The sequence below is a fragment of the Trichomycterus rosablanca genome, chromosome 10 (assembly GCF_030014385.1).
Source record: "Trichomycterus rosablanca isolate fTriRos1 chromosome 10, fTriRos1.hap1, whole genome shotgun sequence".
Taxonomy (NCBI): domain Eukaryota; kingdom Metazoa; phylum Chordata; class Actinopteri; order Siluriformes; family Trichomycteridae; genus Trichomycterus; species Trichomycterus rosablanca.
In genome coordinates this window covers 16287407-16314714 of record NC_085997.1, presented here as the reverse complement: position 1 = coordinate 16314714, position 27308 = coordinate 16287407, and the positions used below count along the sequence as shown (strand labels likewise).

The 27308-nt window shown below is 38.9% G+C and overlaps 1 protein-coding gene across 6 annotated transcripts in view; it reads left to right on the top strand.

Moving 5' to 3' along the window:
• Window positions 1-27308, top strand: part of baiap2b (BAR/IMD domain containing adaptor protein 2b) — a 71379-nt gene that overhangs the window by 36755 nt on the left and 7316 nt on the right. For 2 of the 6 annotated variants that reach the window (XM_063002884.1, XM_063002888.1), the window contains 10 exons: window positions 385-456; window positions 756-896; window positions 7969-8121; window positions 14733-14960; window positions 16121-16319; window positions 17519-17720; window positions 19180-19248; window positions 19488-19641; window positions 21990-22027; window positions 26305-26631. In XM_063002884.1, coding sequence (XP_062858954.1) covers window positions 385-456; window positions 756-896; window positions 7969-8121; window positions 14733-14960; window positions 16121-16319; window positions 17519-17720; window positions 19180-19248; window positions 19488-19641; window positions 21990-22027; window positions 26305-26365 — 1317 coding nt within the window. In that variant the 3' untranslated portion in view covers window positions 26366-26631. Of the gene's footprint in view, window positions 1-384; window positions 457-755; window positions 897-7968; window positions 8122-14732; window positions 14961-16120; window positions 16320-17518; window positions 17721-19179; window positions 19249-19487; window positions 19642-21989; window positions 22028-23878; window positions 24270-26304; window positions 26632-27308 lie in introns of those variants that run through there. The other 4 variants (XM_063002885.1, XM_063002889.1, XM_063002886.1 and 1 more) reach the window with 3 other exon arrangements.

Here is a 27308-nt window from a genome sequence, read left to right as displayed (position 1 = left end):
GCTAATAATTTCACTAAAAAAGTACAATGAAAAATAAATTTTTATATCTTTCCTCCATCCCGATTTTGCCCCAATATAGTCGTATCCAATTATCTGATTTCACCTCTACTGGTGCAGACCTCCACTCCTGACTGTCAGTTACATTAACACGTTTTTTTTTTAATTTATTTTTTTACCTTATTCACAGATAAGGTTATAAAAGATTTAAGTGTTTGAAGTACTTTTTTGCCAGTATTTGTCAGTATTATATTTTTCTGTATAAGATTAGAGATTAAACTATAATGAACTGTTAAACATTCAACTAGAAATGTAGTTATAAATACAAACATTCTGTGAGAAGCAACAAAGTGGTCACAAGCTCATATTTTTCTTCATGTATTTTAGCTGAAATCCTTCCACAATGAGCTTCTTACAGAACTGGAGAAGAAGGTCGAGCTGGATGCACGCTATCTAAATGTAAGTAATAAGTGAACACACCTATATTATTATTTTATATGTACGTATGTATATGATATTAACTGAGGTGTTTCCTATTTTTTGCCCAATAAATGAGACCCACCACCACTCTGACCAGGATAGAGTGGTAGAAAAACGGACAATTATTAAATGAATAAATTCTGCGTTTCTGGTTTAGCCATAGTTTAAGTTTATATTTAAGCATTGTGATACTGTAATTTTGATAATTGTATTAAGCTAAAATTATAGCCATGCGATTACCCTACTGTCAGTGACTGTCTGTCCTTTGTGTCCTTAAGGCTGCATTGAAGAAGTACCAGATGGAGCACAGGAGCAAAGGTGAGAGTCTGGAGAAGTGCCAGGCTGAGCTAAAGAAACTGCGACGGAAGAGCCAGCAAGGTAGTAAGACCGCCAGCAAGTATGGGGACAGTGAGATGCAGGTGAGGATGCAATCACTAAATGTATTATTCCTGTGGTAATTGATATTTCTGAGGATCTGAATGTTCTATGCTGAAACATAAGGTCGAGAATGGGGAGCTGGGAACTGAAAATGGGACTTGAATGTCTGTAAAGCTGTTTTGGTACAAAATTATTGTTTGGTGCAGTTATTAATTATTAAACAAACCTTGAAAGGACAGCAACTCACCAAGTTTCTTAACATTCACTCTTGCTTTGCTAACAGTCAATTCAAGTCAACTTTATTTATATAGCGCTTTTTACAATAGACATTGTCTCAAAGCAACTTTACAGAATCCTAAATACTTTTGGTTTGTAACTTTTGTTTGTCTTTGTAATTATTGTAAGACTTACCATGTGTAGGGGAAGTCTTAAGACAAAAAACTGCTAATTGTTTCGGAATATCTAAAAGATATTGGCCAGTATTAGTGTGTGGCGGGTATTCTCAGGCATAGACAGATTGGTGCATAGACATTATGCATGGACAGATTAGTGACCTTGAGAACGTAAACAAGTGCAGATGTTTCCAGACAGGTGTATGACGGGTGTATTAGCATCATGTTTTGACAAGTATAAAATCCTAAGTGTTCCTATCTGACCTCTATCTTAAAATAAAACAGAAATAGAAAACAAAGTTTGAGGTCAGTGAATGAAACTGGTGTACAGAGATGTCAAAAATGGGATATTATCAGATGAGCCATCTTTCACCATTCATTCATATACCTGTATGTGGCATGTACTAAGAAAACAGCACAGACTCAAACAGTACTGATTTCACTGGGTCTGTTGTCCTGTTGTTGGTCATTTTGTTGGAGGTTTTCCATTGAAAATGCCCATGTATATCTTGGTGGTGTAAATTCATTTACATTGAACATATAGCATGCTTTTGCGATTGGATACATGAGGAAATGTATCTATGTGTCTATAAAATCAGCAGATTGTAAAAATCCATAATGTTGTCTTTGCAGACCACTTTGTGTGGGTTTCATTGTTTTGCTTTGTCTAACTGTGATTGTTTAGGAGTAAACGCCTCACACTGGCACCAAAACATCTGTTGGTGATTGTGCTGACCTATACCTGCCCTGATCAGTGGGTGGGCCTCTTATTAAGCAGTAGAAGCCTACAGCTTTTAAGATGTATGTATGTGTACCTGTGTAACAAGGTGTCAGTGTATAAAAAAGATAAGAGTGAGAGGTGGGTAACGGCTGTTTGGTTAGTTGCCCACAGGCTTGTGACCTTTTATCAGAGCTTTACTGCTTTATTAGTTTTGTATATGAAAGAGACTGAAAAAGAGAATGTGCCTGTATACCCACACACAGTGTCTGAAAAAGTATTAAGACTGTACTTAAGAAGATATTTTAACATTTTATTTTAACATCATTTGCTTTATCCTGGTTAGGGTCACAGTGGATCTGGTTTTACTGTTAAAAAATAGGCTTGATCAAGGTTTAAACCTTTAGTTGGGGTGGGGCTAACATTTTAACAATTTTCTAAATTTAAAATAAGAATATTATGGCATTTAAAAAGTAGTCATTGTAAGACTACATTTAATTGCCTTCAGTCTGTGAATGTGCTATTATTTAATGGAACTGAACCCATGTGACAGTTTCTTTCAAAGAAAGAGTGCTTCTGTTTTAATCCATGCAAGGAATTAAACCTTATTATGCACTTTTGAATCATGAATGATGAAAGAATAGGCATTATATCACAAATGGAAGTGGTGTAGTGTCAGTACAGCATTTTACTGTCTCTTACTTGTACATGTAGAGCCCTCTTTTTTTACATGCATGATTTGCAATGATTTTAACCATGGTGAATATGGCAGTGATTTAGAGCTGTAGTATAAAGACTTTTATGAAGAGTGTTATATTGTAATTGGACACAAGGTTGTCAGTTATTGATTCACTGTCTGTCAAAACAAATTGATAATACTGGCATCCGTAGTTTACTCTGAACACAATCATGCATGGAAAAGATATAGGATGATTGCTTCTCTGTCTCATGTTTGTTAAAAGGTAAACGACAGCAAAAGAACCTGCATCAGCACTTTTGTTGCAAAAGGTTCTTGCTGATTTGCACTTTTAAGTTCAGCTGTCTGCACTGTACTGTACTGTACTGCTTCTTAACCTGAAAACCTGAGCTGATCCCAGATCTGTGACCGGTAATTACTGTCTGCTTTGCCCAGCTTTATAAGTGTCAGCAAGCTCAGCAGTATTACGAGGTCATATTTCATTCCTAAATTAAAATGACATTTTTCTTTTTTTGTAAAGTTTTGTAACATTAATGCATAAATGGTAAAGGGCCATACTAAATCAATATCAGGTTTATAAGAGAACTGGAGCTCTCTTGCTTGTTAAATCAATTTTTTTTCTAAACCTTAAGGTGATAAATCACAGAACTTCCTTTTAATCCATATGGAAAGAACAAAAGCTTTTAATGTTAAAAAGGCTAAAAAATAGGCTATTAGCGGATATTCCGCTAGCACACCAGCACAGAGTTTCTGAACTTCTCGGTTCGAAACTCGGTGTTGCCACCGGTCGGCTAGGTGCCATCTGGCGGGCATAATTGGCAGTGCCTGCAGCAGATACTAATTGGCCACCGTATCTGCAGGGTGGGGCCGGACTATGTGTGGGTGGGTGAGTGGGTGGGTGGGTGGGTGAGTGGGTGGGTGGGTGGGTCTTCATATGGACCCTCTTTGTAAGGACCCTAATTGGCGGAAGGGACGCCTGTGCATAAAGCACAGGCAAGAAGAGGAGGGCTGTACACGTCTCGGTAGAGGCATGTACAGCGACGTGCTCTCCTTGGATGCAACTGGGTACCTCAGCAGCGGAAGACAAAACTGAGTGCCCTTAATTTGGGAGGAAATGCATTTTTTTTTAAAAAGGCTAAAAAATGGTAGATAACAATTTAATTCATATGTGTGATGTGCCAGTTATTGCAGACTGGCATAAAATTATGTATCTGAACAATAAATATAGTTTAGACCACTGAACAAAATGTAGCACAGGTAGACTACTCATTCTACTTTTTTTTTTTATTACATTATATACTGCATTATAACTGTGTTCTGAACAAAGAAAATAAATGATGTAGTAATTTAGAGAAGCAGATTATTTTGTTAATACTGTCATGTCCCAGTTATTTAACCCCTACATAATATTGCAGATCTTATAACCTACTGCTAGGTCTGTATGACCTAAAAATGGGTTACAACATAATTAACCCATTGGGAACTCAGTAGGAGCTTTTCATTCGCATGAGCCTCAATGTATCAATGGAGACATGGGTGTGTTTAAATTCACTTAGACCCAATGCACCCCAAAGTCTCATGGCAACAAATATCTTAGGAAGCTTTAGGCTGTCTAGGACTAGACTGCTCTGTTTCCTACCAGCTCCTGATTCTGAACCCATATTGCTCCTGTAATTATGTTCAACATTTACACTCACAGAAAAACAGACTTTATTCAAGTTCTGCTTTTTATCAAGACCAAAACAGTTTTAACTGCGTATATTCTTTACCTTCTCTAATCCTACCAACATTTTAGCACTTTCTCTCCTGCCTTGCTCAATATTCCAACTTGATGATTGATTTGCTGCACACTGACTATTGATGAAGAATGGTCATAATGGAAACATAAAAATTAGTTTTTTTTATAGCTGACATTCATATTTAATGCTAAAAATCACTTTATTTTGAGCTGTAGAGGTGCACTCTCACTCATGAAAATCAATGCACTGACATAAATAGGGAGATGCATAGCATAATAGCACACAGGTCATCAGGGAAGAAGAAAATGTTGCTTCTATAAAAACATTTTTGGTATTTTTAAACCAATGATTTGTTCTGGTTTTTTTCCTCTGAACTTTTTTTTAGTGTAGAAGAGTAATGATTAGAATAACTTTTTTTTAGTTGGCCAGTCTTATATATTCTTACATAAGATTTTTAACATATTTATTCCAAAACTTTCTTTTTTAGTTCCAATCCTTATAGTCCTTCTTGTCAATTCCATTCCATTTCATCCTAATATCATCAGTTACTGAATGGTACAGCTAGCCAGGATTCTGGTGAATAGTGTTGCACGTTGTCCATGTGGATTTTTCTGCTTGGAACCTAGTGTTTCTGGGTGGCATTAAACCCACTGCATCCCTGACCAGGATTATTATATTCTGTTATTGTTAAACCCTTGTTGATCAATTTTAAATTTTTATTGTAGTTTACTACTTTCTACACTGTATAGCCAAGAGTATGTGGACATCCCATCTAACTGTTGAGTTTAGGTGTTTAAGCCCTACATTTTACAAAAGTTCATTAAATCAGTATTAAATAATGATATTCTTCTTACTTTCTGGCAACTGTTTGGGGAAGGTCCCATTGGGTTCAGATTTTCTGTGGTCTGGAGGAACTCCAGTAGCCTGCACAAAGGCTTGACCTCAACCCCACTAAACACTATGGAGATCAATTGGAATGTTGATTGTGAGCCAAGGCTTTTTGTTCAGCGTCGGTACCTGATCTCACAAATGCTCTGTTAACAAAAACGATGCAAATTTCCAGACGTACAACTTGTGGAAAGTCTTGTGGAAAGCCTTCCCAGATCAGTGGATGACGTACTAGTTGCTTAAAGGGAAAGGGAATTAAAAATAATGGGCCATAGATTTGAAATGGGATGTCCATAAAAACCATAATCAAAGTGTCCACAAACATCTGGCTGTATATAAAATTTGTAACTACCGGAAGCATCTTTAGGTTTTTGACAATTCCAGCACATAATGCTCAGTAATGTGTGTGGTTAAAGGTGTTTTCTTCTACTGAATATGTGGAGTATTTATTACTACTGACTTGAAAGATGAGTTGGTAAAATTATGTGAGCTCATACACTTTCTTGGCACTGAGCCCTATAGCCTGAGGAGTGTTAACTGTGACCTTGGATTATTTATAGGGACCTCAGTAGGTTTAGCTTCTATATCCATTAGCACTTGGTAGGAGGGACTCACAGCACACATGGGTTACTTACCTGCACCCTGTGTACATACAGGCCTTGCTTAGCTAACTGTTAAGGTATCTGTGTGTGGAGGTGTCATTGTGGGTGTGTTGCTGTGAGTTCTGGAAGATTTTAAGGACACATGATTAGGGCCCTACCTAATTCACAGGAGTCTTCGTTTTTCAGAAATCACAGATTTCATGGATTTTTACAGAAAAGTGCCACATTTCACGACAGTTATTAGATTACACTCATAAAGTAAATAATAGAATAAATGGAATCTACAATACACATCACAGCCCACCTTAATAGTTAAATATAAACCTACACCGACCAAGCATAACATTATGACCACTGACAGGTAAGTAAATAACACTGATTATCTCTTTATCACAGCACCTGTTAGTGGGTGGGATATATTAGGCAGCAAGTGAACATTTTATCCTCAAAGTTGATGTGTTAAAAGCAGGAAAAATAAACAAGTGTAAGGATTTGAGCGAGTTTGACAAAGGCCAAATTGTGATGGCTAGACGACTTGGTAAGAGCATCTCCAAAACTGCAGCTCTTGTAGGGTGTTCCATGTTTTCAGTGGTTAGTGTCTATCACAAGTGGTCCATAGAAGGAACAGTGCTAAACCGGCAACACGGTCATGGGCGGCCAAGGCTCAGTGATGCACGTGGGGAGCGAAGGCTGGCTCGTGTGATCCGATCCAACAGACGAGCTACTGTAGCTCAGATTGCTGAAGAAGTTAATGCTGGTTCTGATAGAAAGGTGTCAGAATACACAGTGCATCACAGTTTGTTGCGTATGGGTCAGCAAAAGGGAGACCAACACAATATTAGGAAGGTGGTCATAGTGTTATGCCTAATCGGTGTAGAACATCCAGCACCGGTCTCAAAGACAAAAAAATTGTTGTCCGTGCACAAACCCATGTCCACAGAATTAAATTGGGAGTTTTCCAAACTCAGTTTCCTGAGTAGTGTTTTTAGCAGCTTTAGACTTTTTGCTTCTAGATGCTTCTAGACATCTTGGACATTTTGACTAACCGATTGCTAACTAAATTGCTTCATAGTGTAAGTTAACAAGTAAACGTGAGACACTTAAATGGTAAACATGAATAAAAAACGTTAAACACAAAGTTTTTCAAATTTCACAGCAAATTGCATATTACACTGAAAACGGCTCATTTCACGGTCCGAGGTAGAGCCTTACACATGAGTTATTGGAATGACCGGCAGAGGTTTAGGTAGAACTTTTAGGTTGGTCACTCTCAATTACCCCTAGGTGTATATGAGTAAGTAAGTGAGTAAATGTGTGAGTGTCTGGTGCCTTGTGATGGACTGCAGTCTTGTCAAGGATGTATTCCTTTTTTCTGCCTGTGATGCTGACTAGGATAAAGTGGTTTGTGTGAGTGAGTGAACGAATCAATGAAAAAATAATTTAAGAATTGAAGGAATGAATGTACATGTTGGACATCGTTTTCATTTAAATTGACTTGAGTCTGGTTTGCACGGAAAACAGGACAGCCCTACAAATAGGAAAGTGTTTTAGTGTTTATACATGGTGTCCTGGGGCAGTGGAAGCTATGTGGTCAAGTAATGACCTAGTAATGAAAAGGTTGCAGTTTGGATTGTATTCTGTCTTAATTGTAAGTTGCTTTTAATAAAGCATGTGCCTAGTGACATACATGTCACATACAGATTTCACATTTTGGATGTGCATTATTGAATGATGGTTATTAACATACATTTCGATCCATTCTTTTCTATTGTAATATAAAGCAATTCTCAGTTGAAGGCCTTTGGACCATGCTCTACATGTGACCTGTCATTTACACAGTTCAGTGAATTTAAGACCTCAAATTAACCTCAGTTTCTTGGGTCACCTGAGAGTCAGTCAAGCCTGCTAAACACGTCCATCACCATCTTTGCAGCTCCTTTATGTTCAGTTTGCTGTTTGTTGCACATCCATCCACACAGCATGTATCATCAAGCTCTCATAAATGCTGTTAAGAGAATGCTTTGAGCCACCATAATGCATTTAGTTTCAGCCTCACGCCACCTTCCCTGTCCCTCAGTATGTGGAGGCCATCAGCAGCAGGCAGAGCGAGCTGGATTCCCACATCGCCGAGGGCTACAAAACAGCCCTGACCGAGGAGAGAAGAAGGTACTGCTTCCTGGTGGATCGTCAGTGTGCCATGGCCAAGAGCAACAGCGTCTACCACACCAAGGTGAGATACATCCATCTGCAACTGCTTCCATCACATCCTGCTTTTGCTAAACTGCTTTTTGTATTTGTGGGGTCAAACCAGCGCTTCATGTGCAGCATTAATTCTAGCTGGCTTGGAAAGATAAAACAGTTCTATTACGTTTAATGTTCAATTAGTTTGTTTATTCCTTCTGACTGAAAGCGGTACTGATAAGGCATACAGGACCATGCTAATGCATTTAATATTAGGTAATGTGGTGCTCAGGATGCTCAGCGGTAAAATGCGCTGGCTTACTATTGGCCACTATGGATTGGCATCCTGTCTGGTGTGTGTTAACTGCAATCCGCTCAGTAATTCCAGGGAAGCATGATCCACCAAGACCCTGACCAGAATAAAGCGGCAGTAAACAATGAAATAAAGGTGCTCAGGTGGCACAGCGGTAATGCTATCCGGCAGGCTGTGTGAGTACACGAACAACGATTTGCTGTTGTTTATACAGGGTGGGAGCCAGATGTGACCTCATAACTGATGCAATTACGACCTCTGCTGGCTGATTGATGGTGCCTGCACAGAGTCGAGGGATAATGCGTTGATCAGGGTGTGGCTCTCCTTACACAAAGCTGATCTGCATATAAACCGCCCCATGCAGATGAAAAGATGCAGTCGGCTACTGCACACTTGTCGGAGGGGGCGTGTGTCAGTCTTGGCTCTCCTCAGCCAGGGCGGAAATCAGCATCAGTAGAGAGGAAGCATAATGCAATCAGGTAATTGGATACGACTAGATTGGGAGGAAAATTGGGAAAAATCATAAAATAAATAAATAATAAATCTTGGATAAATAAATAATAATGTTTGGATGAAATTAATTTCACAGGGTTGATTACTATAAGTAAACGCAAGAGAGTGTTGCACCAGTCTCTACAAAGAATTAGAACATCCAGGGAGTGTCAGTTCTGCAGGTTTTTAGAAATGCTTTTTAACTTTTACCATTCTCTACTGGATTTTTTTTCCACCAATGCCTTTTTTGTTATTTTGTAAATGCTAGAGACCAACTGTGCATAAAAATCCCAGATCATCAGTAATTTCTTACATACAGACATGGATCTGTACAATTCACACTATGCACTGAGCACTGCAACCTACCAACAGTGTAAAGTAGAGTAAAGTAAAGTGCTAAACAAAACGAGGGCGTTGTTATGTTGCTGTTTGCTCAAGGAAACTCAGTCTCCTCGGGGCAAACTCATTTCTCTCCTCCACTCGGCTCGTGGCCCACGCTGCTGTCCTACTGATTAACAGTAGTGGGTGGCTAGGCGTCTGGAGGTGGAGACAGAGACAGACAGGTTGGGCAGGTTACCCACTTCTACACGAACACTATTTGCAGACAGCGAGTGCTGTGGGTGCAAACAAGACACTTTTAAGACTCCAATTAAAAAGAAATAAGTACTGTGTTTGACGAACACTGAACTTACAAAGACTAATATCTGTCCAGAAAGTATTGCTATTACATTAAATCTTTGTTGAAAACAGGATAACCAATGAAGCTGTCTTCAATAACACTTTATGGTGCTGTTGACTTGTAATTTATAGAACTGTAATGAAAGTGAGGGCCGGTTTTTGATATTGCTTAGTGGTCAGCTGTTTATAGTTAGACACTCCAGTAGCAACTTGTAACATTCGTAAGCTAGCTTTATGTTATAACATATTTAATAGTTTTAGCTATTTAGCTGTTTACAACTGCCACTCACCCCAATGACAGTCTTGCTGCTTATTTTCTAGCTTCCTAACACTAGCTGCAGAAACTATGATCAGTGATTAAAATATTATTAAATCTGACACATAACCTGACACGTAACCACATAACATTTGTGTAGTTATGAAGTTGGTCATTTCAGAATGAAATAATATCTACAAACTAAAGCAGACCAGTTTGGTAGAGAAGACTGAGACAAAACCAGGGTGAAACTTTTTATTTTTTATTAATTGCAAGGGATGTGATTCTGGACACCAAGATGACCTCTAAAATTTATCCTGAGATAATGAGACTAAACATAATGGTTGTGTAGTGAATGATACAAGGACTAGAGATATGGGGGAATAACATTTAATTGGGCCATCAAGCCACTGAGGCACCATCAGCTCTGAATCTCTGCATTGCCGCCCACAGCCAACACGCAAACACTGCTGGGTTCGTCATCACGTCTTTTACCGAGGCCATCCAAGCAGATACCTTAAGTGCATAAAGGCTTGCTAAGATACTACTAAAAGTGTGTGTGTAACAAGACATCTTTTATTCTGCTCAGGGTCACCACGTGTCCATTTTCCTGGGAATCACTGGGCGCAATGTAGTAACACACCCCAGTCAGGACATTAGTTCATTGCACGGCCTATGCCACCGCCAATGATGTCTGTATGTAAACAGCCAAAAGCACAGATGGGGATTCAAACCCTGGATCCCAGCAGTAGTGGGCTAGTGTAATTTACCGCTGCAACACCAGAGCACCCAAGCATTTTGTTCAAACTAATGTCCACTTAGCATAAAGCATATAAACTCCATATGAATCTCCATATGAATCGTTTCACTTTTTGATCATAATAAGCTATTAAAGCTAATTAATTTAAGCTCTTAAAACTGTTGGCACCACAGCAAATGAACCCAGCTTGGCAATTTTAATGAACTTAGCTTATATAAGCTACAAAATCTATTATCTCAGTTGCAGTAACCATCATGGGGCAGTGGTGGCCCAGTGGTTAGAAACTGGGCTATTAATCAAAATATGGTCATTAAATCCTGACTTTACCAGACTACAACTGCTTTCTCTGTCAGTGCCACATCATAAATGATCCTGCATTTTGATCCCAACAACATTAACATATTTAACAACAAAGACATTCTTTTTGTTAAGTATTTATTCAATAAAATAGAATGGATATCACATTAAAACTTATTATTAGTTGAAACAGTGGTGCAGCATGCAATGGGAGAGTCCAAAATCTTGAGTTTAAACCTCACCTGCTGTCACTGTCTATGAGGAGTTTGGTGTGTTTTACCCATACTAAGTTTCTACTGAGTTTCCTCTGTGTACTCTGGTTTCCTCCCATCTCTCAAAAACATACATCTAGGTGAATCGGCATGTATGTTGATTCCTTTAAATGCTTATTGGTGAATTGGTATCCTGTTCAGGGTGTAGTCCCACTTTTCCTCCTAGTGTTTCCACATAGGCTTTTAATCCACTTGTATGAATTTCAGAGTAAAATGTTAATATCAGCCCCAGACATTTCTTCATGCTTAAGTCCTTTCTTTTCAATGCTCAGTTGTTCTCTCAACCCAAAGCTAGCAGCCATGGTGCCCTAGTCACGATAGTCACGATGCCCTCTGCAGGTGCCCTTGTGGGTGCCAGGCTGGCAACGTGGGTGATAATTGCCTCAGCACAAAGACTGTTAAAGTCTGACTCAGAGAAATGTGGAGGTGGTCTGTCCCTGTCCCTATGTCACTCTCTGTCTGTCAGTCTTTCTCATTCTAATGCTAAAAGCCCTTGATTGACAGTGTTCTAGTTATTGGTTTTTTATACATTTAATAGCTTGGAAGTCTGAGAAAGTGGGTTTAAGCACTCACCATATACCATAGTACGACTGCCATATCATACAAAGGTCTACCAGCCTGTATTAGGGTTGTTGCTATTGTGCAGTATCATATGGCAGATAAACACATTTTGAGGAGATCACTACTCAAACTACTCTGTTCTTTACTCATGAGTTAATACATATAGTAAGTAAGTAAGTAAGTAAGTAAATTTTATTTATAAAGCACTCTTAAAACAACTTACGTTGACCAAAGTGCTGTACATCGAATAAGCATACATAACACAACATTGTATTTTTATTTGGTTCTTACTTTTTTAATATAGAGTAAGAGACAAAATAAAACAAATACAAATAGACTAAACAATTAAAATTAACACAGCTCATTAACACATATGATTGGCTAGTGTTCGTTCTAAGTAGCAGGCAAGAGAGGCAAACCCATGTAAAGAATAGGGCCGACCATGACCACTTATGTCAACAAATGCCTGTGGCATGGGCTAGTTTTTTATCAGGAAGGCACTTGTTTCAACTGCTGACCACAGCATCCTATTTTTTTATATTTCTAAAATAAAAGTGTCACATTACTTTCCATTTTACGTTTCACAATCACAAGCTCAATCAATCACTTTATTTATGATTCACATCTAAATTTCTAGTAAACCTGAGACTGGTACCCAGTTGTATAATCAGCCTTAAAATTGCTTTCTGTGGTACATTTTGGTAATCTTTGGCACTTACCTGAACAAATTATTCAGTTTTATTGAAAACAGGTTTGTGTTAAGAAGATACATCTACAAAATGCATATAGTTAGCAGTTTATTAGGTCTACTGGGCTAACCAATGTATAAGCAATTCAGGATGTATATGAATCAAAAGCATTATTAATTAAATGATGGATAGTTTTGCAAAATTCAAATGAATCAGTGAACTAGAAACGATGAAGGTATATTAATATATTCCACATCTAAAGATGGAGGCAAAAAGTTAGCATTTATTGTACCATGTGATTTGACAAATGACAAGCTTTAAATTAGTGCATAAATCTTTTAGTGCAGTGTGCATACACAAGCACATTTTATTGTCCTTTTAAATGAGAAACTTGCTTGATGACAGCCTTCTTTCATTTGTGCAGTGTTGGCAAGTTTTTAGACACTCCTAAGCTTTCTGGCTCTGGTCTCAGTACCCAGCTGGTAACTGGGTTCCGAGGCCAATAATAGGCTGGGGTAATACATATATCTGGCCAGTGTGTGAGGGGGGTAATGCTGGCAAAGCATTGAGCCAGGTCTTAAGGTGTAAGATTGATGTCTCAGAGCATTGAAGGAGCACAGCAGAAAGCAAAGCCTCTGTGTTTTAGTTGGACATAATAGAGACAGATATCTTGGTACTTTGAGACTGAGAATAGTGAAGAGGGCTCAGTCCATCACTATCAAAACCTTGCACCATGATTTGTGTGTGTGGGGGTGTGTATGAGATTAAGAAATGCACATTTTTTTGGAAACTGGCCCAGACTGAAGCTATGACTTCTGTGAAATTATGTAGACAACTTGGCACCCTTGGAAAAAATGTGTATATGGGGTCGCTCTGGGTCCGGCATCCTTGGAATCACTGGCTGCAATGCAGGAACCACAGGATGACAATCCATCATGGGGCCTTTTTAGCATCTATCATGGATAATATTGTGTAGTAATTCAGGGAATCCGTAGAAATGTGTCTGTGTAGACCAAGGTCAGAAAACACTTATTTAAGTTTGATTGTTTAGTAGCACAGTTTTTAGATGCTCCTAAGCTTTTTGGCTCTGGTCTCAGTGCCCAGCTGGTAACTGGGAACCAAGGCCAATAATAGGCTTCTACTAACCCCTATTTTTACCTGGTTATTGTAGCATTTAAGAATCAGAGTCTAAATATACAAAAGATCTGTGTCTGCCCCACATTTTGAATACCACTGCCCTTTAGTATAATTTAGTATAGTTTAATATAGTATAACGTCTATTGTGAAAATTGAGCTTTATACTACCGAAACTCCTGAACTTTACTAGACAAGTGTAAGTGATTATTCTCACAATTTGTTCATGCTTTACATTAAATACACACTTCTTCACATTGGGAAAACATACAGCACAGTGTTTTATTCCTGAAGGGGGAGAGCGTCCCCCCCCTTGCTCACCCGTTCCTCTTACATCTGATGACCACAATGTAACAAAAAAACAAAACAAAAACCTATTCAATTACATATATATTTTTCCCAGGGCGCCAATTAATCGTTGGGCTTTGGCCACGCCTTTAGACAATCATGTCTGTGCCAGTCTATAGCAACTGCTGATATTTGGACCCCTAATCCCAGCAGTGGTGGAATAGCATAAAAGGCTGTTGTGCCACCTGTGCGCCTCACAATTCATACATACAAGCATGCATACACCAAATGTGAAAACTGTAGTTCTGTCCTTTAGCAAGGCGGCACGGTGGCTTAGTGGGTAGCACTGTCGCCTCACAGCAAGAAGGTCCTGGGTTCAATCCCCAGGTGGGGACGGGCCGAGTCCTTTCTGTGTGGAGTTTGCATGTTCTCCCCGTGTCTGTGTGGGTTTCCTCTGGGTGCTCCGGTTTCCTCCTACAGTCCAAAGACATGAAAGTGAGGTGAATTGGACATACTAAATTGTCCATGACTGTGTTTGATATAACCTTGTGAACTGATGAACCTTGTGTAATGACGAGTAACTACCGTTCCTGTCATGAATGTAACCAAAGTGTAAAACATGACGTAAAAAATCCTAATAAACAAACAAACTGTCCTTCAGCAGTAAACGTTCACCTGTATTTATCCGTGGGATATCTGTATTCAGAGCTACTAGTAATAAACAAGATAATACAGTCTGAGCAGTTAAATGTCATGCTTAGGGGCACAACTGTGTCTTTCTGGCGGGACTGATACTCCACTTTCTTGCCCTTCAGTGCACAAAGCATTTCATTTCTCATGCTAGTTGACACCACTGTTAAAAGTGAAACATTTCCTCAGGTAAGAAGCTTGATCCGTTGTCTGTGTATGTTTGTGCTCAGGGTAAAGACCTGCTCATGCAGAAGATCCCGATGTGGCAGCAGGCATGTGCTGACCCTCATAAACTCCCTGATCGGGCCGTTCTCCTCACACAACAGATGGGTGCAGCGGGGGCACTGGGTACCGGACCACACCACGCCAAATCCAGCCTGGTGATCTCAGACCCTATGCCAGGGGCCAAACCTCTACCCCTCTCACCTGAACTTGCAGCTCTCATGGGCAGCCAGCAGGTTAGTAAAAAAAAGCATTTAGACTTAATGGTCAAGAGTTGTATAATCAAGGACATTATACAATGCTTTGCAAAATGCCCTTCAAGTACAAGTGTAGAACTTGAGTTTTACATGAATAAAAAACACCATTACTTAGTTAGTTACTGACTTTCAATGCCCACCGTGATCCAGTTTTTTTTTACTCTGATTGTTTTCTTATTAGTTGACAAACTTTGTGCCCAGTGTTTCCCAGTGGTACTAAACATGCTGCATCCCTGACCAGGACAAAGAATAATGCCTTCATTTATCATATATACATATACATATGTACAGTAAAACAAATTTCCACTTATCTGAGCGCAGGTTCAGCCATCGTACGGCGCCTTTGGAGCCAAGAGTGTTAAGGGTCTTGCTCAAGGGCCCAACAGTGGCTGCATGGCAGAGCCAGGATTCAAACTCTCAACCTTTTATTGAGAGCCCAAAGCTCTACCAACTAGGCTACCACTGTCATAAAGTGGTTGATGAAAATGAAATGAAAACCAAATAGAGAACATTTCATTTATGTTGGTGGGGTCTTATAAGGAAGAAAATGAGCCCACTTTACATTGTTTGGTTTATTAATGAAAAACCGCAAAGAGCTCTGACAGAGCGGCATATTTTTAGCCTTTTAATTTTTGTTTGTGTAAATTGCAGCTCATCAGTCTTTTCATCTTCTTGTGGTGTAATGGCTGTGTATTTACATATATTACAGGGTATCTGGACTGAATGCTATTACTGTGCTTTATTATTGTGTTGAATTGGGACGAGGGTGTACAGCTAGTATCCAAACAAATAGCACGCAATCATTCCTGTACTAATATTAATCCCTTTGCTGTTAACACACTTACAGAACATTTTCAGTTGTCACACGGTCACATTTTAGCATGCAATGTTTATTTGCCCCGAGAAGCCATATAAATAGGTCCAGGCTGTGTTTAATTTTAAATGAAATCTTTAAACATTTACTAAAGAATTTTCAGAACTTCTAAACTATCTTACAGTTGGGCATTATTCAGCTGAAACAATTCAGCAATCTGCTGTATCTTTAGCTTCTGAACTTGAAGCATCTAAAAAATGCTGATTCTAATAAAGGGCACCCTGTGCGGAGGCTAATGTGGTACTTTTCCACTGCATTCCCTTAGAGGATGATGGGAATGGAGAGTGTTTCTATGGTGAATGGCACAGCCGGGACACATGGAGGAGAGGATTACCAGCGCTGGATAGACAGCCAAGCTGCACAGAGCAAAGCTTCTCAACAGGTGCACCGGCACGGCAGCGAGACCTACTCTAACACACTGCCCGTCCGCAAAGTGGCACCCACCAAGAGCAGGAGCACTCTTGGTAAGCACGTTTAGTCCTTTTTGGCAGAGCTACAATTTAAAGTCTATAGTATATGAGGTATACAGGTACAAACCCACACACAATACATGTTAAATCTTAAAATGATTAATACCTAATGCTGTGGTTATACTGGCAGGGTGTGAAAAGTGGCTGGTCATGTTTAAGCAAAGCTAAACATGGGATACAGAGTGGCTATTTGTGATGTAAACTGGGTGAAGCTGTGTCATGTACAGAGAGCCACGCTAGGCATGTGACATGTACAAGCCCTGTACACCCTCCCTGTGAGCCCTGTATGTCACAGGTGGGGCCTCCATTGATCAGACTTTGTTCTGCACATCCCACAGATGTTTGGTCAGACCTCCTGTCAGTGGTTTTAAAATTGTTCATGAGTACTGTATGATGAATAAATCTTTACATTAATCCACATAGAAAATAATGCATGTGTTAAATATAGATAATGCACCAGATAAATGGTACTTGTGAATAGGGTTGCCAGGTCTCAGAGTGACTACAATAAACCTTGCCGTGATAGAATTCAGGGGAGATGTATTCAGGGCCTCTCATGTTTTTGTTTTTTGTAGTCTGGCCCCTCACTTTGAACCAAATGAATAGCTCAAGTTTAATTGAAGGTAGTCTTGGCATTTGATTGGACTGAAATGTTTAGGTTGTTTAAGGACACACAGTGTTTTGAGAAAAGGGGTCATGAGATTCTTCCCTAGCTCTCTTTTTTGCATCAGAAGATGTACTGTTTCTCCTGCACTCTGACAATATGAGTGCAAACATGGTTAATGAAAACAGGCCAGAACTAGAGGGAATAGAAGGGACGGGCTTAAAAAAGCCAGGAAAATAGGTGAAGGACATCTGGTTAGTGTAGGATGTTTTAGAAGCTTTAAGCAGTTCTGGAAGAAAATGGACCGAATGGACAGTACAATTGGTTTCCACTTTATTAGATACTAAATGAATGATGCTATTAAACAGGTAACTTTGTATTTGTAGATGCCTATACTCACTTTCCAATGTATTATGGATCCTGCCTGGTCTAGTGAGTATGCAACATAAATAGTTTATATGTGCAAAATCTGCTTATTTAGAGGTAGGGTCAGTAAACATGTTTGTGATTATACGTATTATTGTCACAATCTTGTAGCCATTAGGAAATGTTTTTTTCTAAAAGCTATATTTGGTATTTTTGATCACAGCAGAGACACAGACACTGCCCAGGTCAAGCTCAGTGGCAGCTGGGCTGGAAAGGAACGGGCGAACTCGTGTCCAAGCTATATTTTCACACTCAGCTGGGGACAACAACACTCTGCTCAGCTTCACTGAGGGCGACATCATTACACTGCTGGTGCCTGAGGCCCGGGACGGTTGGCACTATGGAGAAAGTGAGAAGACAAGAATGTGAGTGAGACAGTGGATTGTAATATATTGTAAAAACACTTTGAAGTAACCATAAATCTAATATTTCTAAATCTTTATTTGTGTCTGTTTTGTTTATTTGTGACTATTGGATTCCAACTGAGTGGTTTTACAAGAAAAAATGGCATTAGAAAACAAAGAAACCAAGAAACATGCCTATACTTTTACAACCATCAGGAAATCCAAATGCTAATTAGAAATCCTGAATCTTAATTTGACAATGATGGTCTCTTATATTAGTGTGGCCTTTAGGGATGTTAATGTATGGTAGTTTGGGTTACAAAGTTCAAAATACAAAAATACAGTTGAATTGTCTTAAATTAACAGTTTATTTTTGTTTTTTTGGAACAAAGCTTCTTTTTGTCCTTAATTTAATTTCGTTCTTTGGTATATTGCTATTTCTGCAGTTCTGTTGGTTGCTAACTCTTCGAGACATAGTACATATACAGTTTAACTCTACAAGACAAAAAACTTGTACAGTTTATTCAATATAAACCTGCAAGATTTTCAGCTATAAACATAATCATGCAAAGGTGATTATGTAAAAAAAAATTATTGGGGAGTCAACAAAATAATGGATTCATATAAGAATTTACAAGTCAGAATGATCCGCTGTGGCAACCCCCAAATAGGAGCATATGATGTTCCTAATATAATATTGTTATCAAAACTGTTCAACAAAAGTCACTAGACAGTGCCCTCTCAGAGCTGGTCATAAGCCCGGATGAAAGAAAGAGGGTTGCTTCATGAATGACAGCTGGTGTATAAATTGCTGATTCTGAAATGTGGACCCTAATAATATGATATTCCCAATATGGCAGCATATGATATTCCTTATATACTGTAGTATTTTTTTGCAAAACTGTTCATCAAAGATTCTGCCCTAAATAAAAAATTTAAAAAAAATAATTGAGGTAAAATGAATGAGTAACAATGAAGTTATTGAAACATTGCTGTTTGTACATATTATACAGTACAGAAAAATAGATCATACAGATAGCATGAAGAGTTAGTGTAATATATTGCAGAGTGTATTGGGACCTCAGGTAGTAGCTGAATCCATGTGGTCCAATCTCAGTGGTGCTATCTGCCGGTGGAAGTCTACACAGACATGACATGTCTGATGTGGAGCAGTTGGCTGAACATTCTAGTCATTGGGAGATGCACTAGTCAGTGCCCTCTCAGAGCCAGTCACAAGCCCAGATGAAATAAAGAGGGTTGCATCAGCAATGTCATCTGGCATAAAAACAGCCAATTCTGGAATGCAAACCAGGCTGATCTGCTGTGGTGACTCCTAATATGGGAGCATATGATAATGCAAAGATTCTGCTCTTAATAGGCTCATGTTAAATAATATTACCTTTGATGAAATAATACTTGTTTGAAAAGATATAGCGTTATATGACTTATGCAAACTGTTTGATCATTTTATATTCACTAGGCGTGGATGGTTCCCCTTTTCCTACACCAGAGTGATCCCTGAAACAGACGGCAGCAGGCTGGGTGTCAGGTAAAATAAAACTCTCAGGATTTGTGCTACTTCTTAATTGGAGTTGAGACCAGACTTTGTATCTATTCCACAGATCAGACATATTTATGGTTTACTAAAGCTCAAATTATGCATGTAAAACGTTTTAGCATAGTTTTCTATAATTTACCATGAACTTAAGTAAGCATCACTAATTATATTATTAAAACAGTTAGTGGTTAATTGTGTAATTTAATGCATAGTTTTCTGTGTGTCTGTAGTTTACAGCACGGTGGAAGAAGCTGCAGCACCGGAAATCTTCTAGACAGGGAACCAGTTCTGCCGACACCAGATTACGGCTCTACCACTCGGCTAACTGATGCCTCACTGGGCAGACAGAGACCGTACAGCATGGCAGGGCATGTATTCTCACAGGTATAAACACAGATGCACACACAACTAGTTTCAGTACTCTCAGGGATATTCATAGTTGACAGATTTTTTAGGTACACCTTCTTCAACCCTGCCCCATAACCACCAGATATATGCACTGTGTAGGTATACAAATACTGACTGTAGCCCATTTTTATCTAGGCACTATTTGCCATTCCAAATCTACTATTTATAAATAATTTTATTTATGCATTTTTCCCTTTATCTCCTAATCTAATCCTATCCAATTACATTTACATTTTCAGCATTTAGCAGACGCTTTTATCCACAGCGACTTACACAATGAGCTGAACACGATGAGCAATTGAGGGTTAAGGGCCTTGCTCAGGGACCCAACAGTGGCAACTTGGTGGTGGTGAGGCTTGAACCAGCAAACTTCTGTTTACTAGTCCAGTACCTTAACCACTGAGCTATCACTGGCCCTATCAATTACCTTATCTTTCCTCCACTGCTGCAGACCTATCTAGCCTTACAGAGAAGAGCAATACCTGTAACACACACCCTCCAACAAGTGTAGCATCCAACCACTTCTTTTTGGGTTCACAGGGATCAGTATTTCATACTGTGAGTGACACACAAATCTCCATTATTCGCTGTCTCTGTGCAGGCTCCTTCAGCCAGCCAGCAGAGATTGCCACCCTCAGACATAGCCAATGATGTCTGTGTAGGGGCTCAACCAGCCTATATCGGATCTGAGATTCAAGATCTGAAGACATTGTGTCTAAAGAGTGTTACTTTTCATACCTGGGCTGGTTCAAACGGGAAACACTGGGCACAGGGCAGGAATACCCTGGACAGGGCACCAATCAATCGCAGGGCTTTGGCCAGCTTCCCCCTCAGACATGGCCAATCATATCTGTGTGAACGCCTGGCCGACCAATAGCGCCTAGATATTCGAACCCTGATCTTAGTAGTACGGGGCTAGCATAACTACTAGAATACCCGTTCAAAATTAAATCAACAATACAATCAAGTGTGCAAGGGGTCTGAAAACTTTCTGAATCCACTGTATGTTAAATAACAAAAACAGAAGTGGTCGAATACCCTCACTGTATAGTATTTTCTCATAACTGTGTGTAGTGAGTAAGGAATTATATGCTCCAGTGAAATACAGCTGGTCTGCACAGACTAAGCAGCCCACTGGATGTGGCACCATCAGAAGTGACAGCTCAGAGGACGTTACAGAACATTAACCTGAGCAAAGTGTTCGTGTGTGTGTGTACGCTCAGACTGGAATAAACTGAAAATGGCACTGCTTGGATTGCTGATGACTGTTTTCTGCATGGCCACGCTCACACCTGAGGGCTGTTCTGACAGACATTTACTGATAATGTAGCTAGGGGAACGACAGAACACACTGGCCATTAAAACACTAAATGAGCATGAATGTGTTTACAGTCGGATTGGAAAACTAAGTGGGAAATCTGGAGGGAAAACAAAAGAAAGATTACCAAAATTTTCCATTTTCCAGCATTTGCCTAGGCACCTCACTTCATAGAGTAATGTCATTCTTATGCATATTAAAGAGCCCAATGATGTTTGCATGAATACTAAGGTTAGATGTAGGTGCAGGTATACCAATATTTTGCTACAGTTTATACAGTTAGGGTAACACAGTGGCCCATGAAGTAGTGTGGGTCGTGCACAGGAGGAAGACGTTTTGGCATGTTTTTTGGCATGTCCGTATAGTGTTTATCAGGGTACTTTGATTTTCTTTCACCTTTGTAATACATCTGTAGGAAGTTTGGCATTTTCTCTTTCTGTCTGCATGGGTTTTCTCAGTCCCTCACCTTTTCTTTAACTTGCACCTTAAAAAGGCACAATGACTTGCCACTTAGTGAAGAAAGGTAGCAAACATCTTGAGATGTATTCTTGACAGAATACATATGACAACCATTTCCACCCCCGCACCCGCACCCCCTCCAATTATCTGCATTCCTCCCTTTTATCTATATTTTTTAGGACACAGTGTCTGTTACACCACACGGCCACCCCAAAACTGTACAGAGTGTTCTCAGTCATCTTGTTCCTTTGTACAGACCTGATCTAGAGCATGTGCTCGAAGACTAGTCTTACTGACACGCTGTTACTGCCACCTAGTGGCATTTGAGAGTCTACACTTAATACACTTTACCATTTATCACTGACATTTTTACATAGGCTGTTGTAGGAACCCTAGATTAGACACATCAAAGTATGCCAACATGGAGTAAGATCTTGCCACTGTAGCAGCCAAAAATCAGAATACAAAGCAGCATGCAGAAATTTTGAAACTCACACCAAGTGTACTGCAGGACACTTATATGTTTTTTCTGTCTCTGTTCCCACAGCAACGGCCTGATGACTATGAAGTGCGTTACCCCACAAGGTAAGATTTCCAGACATTACAGAGTTAATTATATAACACACTTCTTAGATGTAAGTTTCATTCATAGATGAGCATGTTACGATTTTTTTTACTATCCATTCCTTATTATTATCCATAAAGCGTGTGTGTATATACTTGTTTTACACTTTTTTATTATTTGTTAATCTATCTATTTTTAACCCATTTTAATATGGCAAGCAAATGTTTGTTTGCTTGATCTGCAGCTGGAACAGTCATCGATAATAGAAGGTTGTGGAGCTATTGGCTAAAACTTGATAAGGTGGGCAGGTCACCAGCTAGTGTACCCAACCCATTATAAACAAAACTAGGAGCTAAAGCCTTCTTTTGTTTCAATTCCCACAATTCCACCTCAAATATACCATAGCTGTTTGTTTCCTAAAGTGCTTTTCCCATAGATTACCCATAGATTTTTTTTTGTATGCCTGTATGCCACACAAATACTTACTACTGGAAAATCCTTTCAACTTGTATTCCCCCATGTAAGAAAATGTATAAAGTGAAATGAAAACAAACAAAAAAGTGTAAACCTGCTTAATACATGCAATTAAACAGGGATTTCCTTGTTAACTAGCAGTGGCCAGCATTAGTAAGTGTGACGGAATGGCTCGCACCTTGCCTCTGAAGTGGCCAGTGAAAATAAAAATAAAAATACAAAGTAAAAGGCAGCCAGAATAACAAAAACAAATAAAATAAAAAAGAAGCCCACTGTAAACCACAGACCAGAGCATAGAGGCAGAAGAACAGATAGAAAAGCATTAGTGGAGTAACCACACACCACACGCTTGCTCAGATAAGAAAAAGAAACATTTGCCATAACATTCGACATAAGTTCACACTGTCCCCAGTAAATAAACTCAGGTAGCCATGTACTTGCTCCACATGACAATGTAAAGGATCAGACTCACCCGTCCAGGGCAGTTGTACCATGAAGGCTAAAAGGCTAAAGATTAAAGAATGCTGGTATATGAACCAGTGAAAACAAAAGTACCAGATTTGCAGAGTTTGCAGGTGTCAAAAAGGCAAAGACACCATACAGCACAATTCCAATCCAAGCCTGCACTGATGAGACACAGAGACTGTTCGATTGAAGGAAATGCTTCTGACAGCCCTCTGTGCCTCCATGGTCATAATGGCATAGCATGTGAGCATGATTCTGCAACCCATGCCCACTGCCAATCTCCATGAAAGGTGGACTCGTTATAGCAAGCTTGTGCAGTAATAGAATTAGGTTGGCCTTCACTGTTTTTATTTTAGCAGTGCAGAAATGCCATACTGTTCACCACCCTGATCTTTGTGATACCAGACCAAACTGCAAAGTTAAACTCTATTTGTTTTATATCCTTTGATTGTTTTTCTCATTGTGTGTATCCCATTCTGTTTTGTGTTTGTTTTTGCTTATTTCAGATTAGTCTTTGTAAATCAGTGTGTTTTACGTACACTTTGATGAATTAAACAAATGCCAGAGAAATAGTCCAAATCTAATTATACATATAACAGTATCATGTATCACAAATATTATTTGGGGAGGGAGGGTTGGTGGAACTGTTCAAACAAAACATTTTGAAATAATCAAAAGCCCTTAGCCACATTATGCAAATGATGCTGTGGCAGCTAGTTGCCTTTATTTATTGACTATAGCATTGTTAGTGTATCTCTTTAAATTATATCCACACTTAATGCTGGTTTGTGTCCCTCAGCATTAAAGTTAGTATAATTAGCCCTGGCTTTGTCACACTCCCTGAGCTCTTTGTGCTTGTTCTGCATTGTTCTTCATGCTTGTGTGTGTGTGTGAACCCAACCTGGCAGCATCTCCTTTTTCTTGTTCCACAGTTCCGAGGGCAAATTGATTTCTACAGTGTGAGAGGACAGACAGACACACAGGCTCCATCCTTTCTTCTCCCCTCACTCCTTTACTCGGTTCTTTCCCTCACTCAGTCATCTATCTTTCACCCACCAAAGAAGAGGAGAAAGATGCACTTTTCTCTTTCCTTCTTTCACACCCCTGCGTAGCAGAATATTTCAGACTGATCATTCTCAGAACCAAGCACTTTTGAGGAGTGTCCACTCTTAATGTGCTCACTAACATGGACTTCTCAAAGAAAGTTTGCTTATGTTTCTTTTGCTTGGTTGTTGAAGGTATAAATGTATGCATCAATTTAAATGAGTGTTACAGAATCGGGGCCAAAAATTATTCATGCATCATTATTTAATGTACCCAAAGGTATGCTTTCCATTATTGAGAAAATGTATGTCCAAAGCTGTATTGTGCAATTCTATCCAACTTTGAAACACTGAAGCTACACAGTAAAACAAACTACTTGACAGATTCCTAAAGTTTTACTGAACTCCATAATCAAAACTTGTGTTCACATAATTTTGGCCATATATAAAAACACAGAATTTTATTAAGGTGTGCCAAGATAGATCGATGGATGGATGGACGGACGGACGGGCAGACATACAGATAGATAGGCAGACAGATAGACAGACAGACAGACAGGTAGGTAGATAGTTACTGTAGATACTGTAGATAGATAGACACAGACAGACAGACAGGTAGATAGATAGATAGATAGATAGATAGATAGATAGATAGATAGATAGATAGATAGATAGATAGATAGATAGATAGACAGGTAGGTGGATGGATGGATGGACAGACAGATAGATAGGCAGATGGATAGATAGATAGATAGATAGATAGATAGATAGATAGATAGATAGATAGATAGATAGATAGATAGATAGATAGATAAAAAGACAAATAGACAGACAGACAGATAAATAGGCAGACAGACAGATAGACAGATAGACAGATAGATAGATAGATAGATAGATAGATAGATAGATAGATGATAAAAAGACAAATAGACAGACAGACAGATAAATAGGCAGACAGATAGACAGACAGACAGACAAACAGACAGATATACAGAGACAGACAGATAGACATAGATAGATAGATAGATAGATAGATAGATAGATAGATAGATAGATAGATAGATAGATAGATAGATAGATAGATAGACAGACAGACAGACAGACAGCTAGATAGATAAATAGATAGACGGAAGGACGGACAGACAGACAGACAGATAGAAAGATGGACAGACAGACAGATAGGCAGACAGATAGATAGAAAGGGCCAATGATGGGGTCTATGGAAAATTCTTTTAATGCCAATTTTTTTTATCCCAGTATTGAAGGTTTATCTTTTATTCTAAAGAATAAATCAATGGTAGTGGCTGAGGGTACACTTCATCTCTATATGGCTAAGGGAAAGCACAAAGTAACACCAATAGCCGTAAAGCCGTAACTTTAATTAAAAAAAAAAACGTCACATGCATCAAACCAAATGACAGTACTGTTAAAGCCTTGTGATAGTACGAATCATGCATGATAAAAAGACAATAATATCTCAAGCTTCTTACTTTCAACGAATATTTAGTCCTTAAACATTTCCATTACTCTTCAAACTGTCTTGTAAAGGCCTGGGTGAAAATTCTTTTTAAGAGTATGTACCAACACCTTAATGAATTTCTTTGGAACCAGTGCCTCGTGTACATATATAAAGGTTAATAGTATTAATTTAGTTTGTAAATACAATAACCGTACTTGTTTCTTCTGTATATTTTCAGCTCTTAATTTAACTTTTCTTAATAGAAATACTAAAATACTCTGTGTTTTTTTTAAGCGGCAATAAGCAGGGCAGATTTTACAGGGTTAAAGATAGAGCCTGCTGATTGTATTTAATCTGCGTGTAGTCTGTAAATCTAGTTCGCCTCATTTGAGGATGTGATTCAGTGTTCATGGATGGATATTCATTAACGTATAGGGTGCATCTACAACAAGCTATGCAGCATTTTGATAACAAGCACTGTGTACACCTTTGATTTTACAGAGTCTCTCCCTTGTCCAAATAGAGGAGAGTTGTTTCCATATTTTTGACACACTGTTCTTAGATCGTACGGTTGCCTTTATTCAGCAAAGACAGCGTGCACTGACAACACATCTTGTTTGTTTGCTTAAATTTATGGCTTGGTTTATGTGCAACACTCTTACATCTGAGTGGCTTTTTCCATTAGGATGTAAACGTGTTGCATCTTTTGAAACCCTCTATAATCTACAATTCAATAGCTGCCTTTGTCTCTCCCTCCCCTGTCTTCTTGCAAATCCATTCCTGTCTTCTCTGTATGTGACGGCTAAACTTTTTTTTCTTCTTGCCAACCTGTTGATCTTTGTTTTGGTAAATTTAGACACAAAAGCAGTAAGGGGTCATCCACCGGAAGCTGCCAGTGCTTCATCTTTCTGCATTAGAATAAGACTGCCATGTTCTCGTCTGTCCCGCTGGCCAAATGGAATCATTCAATCTGCGCAGTTTGTCTTTGTATTTTGGAATGCTGACGTTTGAATGTAAAGATTAACTTATTAAAAGATCTAACCTCTTGCTAATCTACAGAGAGAAAGTATATATGCATGCATTTTGGGGGGCACCAAAACAGTGTAACGTTGCAACATAACCTCAAATGTATGGTGACTTTTTACTTTGAAAACCTGAATAAAACTTCAGATGAGATCATGGAGTCCTTCCTCAACTTGTGTTTAAGTAAATGGTGTTCTAATGATGGTCTGTTTTTGTCACTGGAGAGGTGCTTTATTGACATTTTTGCATTTCCCACAGGTTTTATTAGGTATTTTACCCAGATATATGACATTACTACATTGATTCATATTGTATTCACACAGAGTCTGATGATCATTTCTTTATTCGATTTACAACATAGTTTCCATATTGTCAGTTTTACAACACCTTGTTTGATGGGTTTTGACAAATTCCAGAAAATCCCACCTTTCAGACTGCTTTACCATGAAGAAATTTGTAATTGAGAAGAAATGCATTTTGGGTTCAACGATGCAACCCACATAGGCATCTGTTTTTGTGTTCTGTTTGTTATTTCATCAAACGTTTTGTAGGTAAATCATATTGTTTAGAACTTTACATTTCCTTTTTATGTCTTACCTTCCACTTTTTGGTCACAGTGGATCTGGAATTAGAAATGACTCGATCCAGAAACTAGAAATCTAAATCTAGAAAAAAATTCAAACAACATTTACATTCACATTTTCAGCATATAGCAGACAGTCTTATCCAGAGCGACTTACAGAAGTGCTTTCATAGTAAACATTACCTTACTCTAGTAGACAACAGTCCAAGAATACAAATCTGCTGAAACCCTCTTAGAACCAAAGAGTTTTTTGT